At 39.1% G+C, this 1,708-nt stretch overlaps 1 protein-coding gene across 1 annotated transcript; it reads left to right on the forward strand.

Moving 5' to 3' along the window:
• The first annotated feature begins 288 nt into the window (after nucleotides 1–288).
• Nucleotides 289–1,215, forward strand: LOC148122938 (olfactory receptor 5K1-like). The gene has a single exon (XM_087897143.1). The coding sequence runs from the start codon at nucleotides 289–291 to the stop codon at nucleotides 1,213–1,215; it is 927 nt and encodes a 308-aa protein (XP_087753269.1).
• Nucleotides 1,216–1,708: the final 493 nt, after the last annotated feature.

Below are 1,708 nucleotides of genomic sequence, written 5' to 3' on the forward strand. Positions count from 1 at the left end.
TGATATAATTACATAAGTTCATAAAAAATCTTTTCTAATAAATAAACAGTTCCTTCTTTCAACAATAAAAATATCCCTGTATTGTGAGTTAAATTTGGTTGTCATAGATGCCAACACTGTATGAGAGGAAATAGTTTCAAGAAGCATAGCTGGCTGCATTCCAGAGACAATATCAGGTACACAAAGAAGAAATTTCCCTTTTATACACAGCAAATAGAAAGAGAAAATTGTATTCTCATCATTACAATTTTATATCTTTTTAATTATAGTGGCAGCAGATAAGGTGGCATGACTGAGAACAACTACTCTGTGACAGATGAATTCATCCTGGTGGGATTCTCAGATCACCCAGACTTGAAGCCCTTCTTGTTCCTGGTGTTCTCTGTCATCTATCTGGTCACGACAGTGGGAAATCTGGGACTGGTGGTCTTAATCTACAGGGAGCGCCGTCTTCACACACCCATGTACATCTTTCTGGGAAACCTGGCTCTCATGGATGCCCTCTGCTCCTGTGTTGTAACCCCCAAGATGCTAGAGAACTTCTTTTCTGTAGAAAAAAAGATGTCTCTCTTTGAATGTATGGTACAGTTCTATTTTTTCTGTCTTGCTGAAACTGCAGACTGCTTTCTTCTGGCAGCAATGGCCTATGACCGCTATGTGGCCATATGCAACCCATTGCAGTACCACACCATGATGTCCATGAAGCTCTGCCTTCAAATGATCACAGGAACCTATATAGCAGGAAACCTGCATCCAATCATTCACGTAGGTTTCCTTTTTAGGTTAAAGTTCTGTAGGTCTCATGTAATCAAACACTTTTTTTGTGATGTCTTTCCTTTATATAGACTCTCGTGTGTTGACCCCTATCTCAATGAATTGATGATACTCATTTTTTCTGGTTCAATTCAAACCTTTACCATTACTGTAGTCCTAATATCATATTTCTGTATCCTTTTAACTATATTCACTATGAAATCTAATGAGGGTAGAGGCAAAGCCTTATCAACTTGTGCTTCCCACTTTCTGTCTGTATCAATATTCTACGGTGCGCTTCTTTTCATGTATGCTCATCCACATTCAGCCAATGATGGAGATAAAGATATACCAGTAGCTATTTTCTATGCCCTAATAATTCCTTTACTAAACCCTTTCATTTACAGTCTGAGAAATAAGGAAGTAATAAGTGTGATGAAAAGAAGCATGAGGAAGAGATGATTCTGCAATATTAGAAAGCAAGGACCATCTCCTTTAGACATCTAATTTGAGCTAAAATGATCTTTTCTAAACACACCCATAATGAGAAAGTTTTAAAGTAAAAAAGTAACTTTATTAAATTATTAAAACCTAAGGACATTTGAATAAAATTATTTCTTTAAAGTTTATTAAAATATAAAAGTTTCCATTTTCGTCCCTCCTCCCAACACCCTCCCACTCCCCACACTCCCTCTCCTCTTCCCTCTCCATCCCTAAGAGCAGTCAGGGTTTCCTGCCCTGTGGGTAGTTCAAGTTCCTCTCCGCTCCCTCCAGGACCAGGAAGGTGAGTATCCAATCAGACTGGATCCCCCAAAATCCAGAACATGCAGAGGAAACAAGTCCCAGAGTCATTGTCAATGGCTTTTTAGAAAGACTTCGGGCCAGCCACATTCAGAGAATCCAGCCTCCTCCAGAGAATCTGGTTGGATCAAACGCTTCTTTAGTCCCAGTCAAC

This window comes from Myodes glareolus, chromosome 2, assembly GCF_982192425.1.
Source record: "Myodes glareolus chromosome 2, mMyoGla1.1, whole genome shotgun sequence".
Taxonomy (NCBI): domain Eukaryota; kingdom Metazoa; phylum Chordata; class Mammalia; order Rodentia; family Cricetidae; genus Myodes; species Myodes glareolus.

Excerpts from the sequence above, each read along its gene's own strand:
- LOC148122938 (XM_087897143.1), top strand. The coding sequence starts at position 289 with ATGACTGAGAACAACTACTCTGTGACAGATGAATTCATCCTGGTGGGA.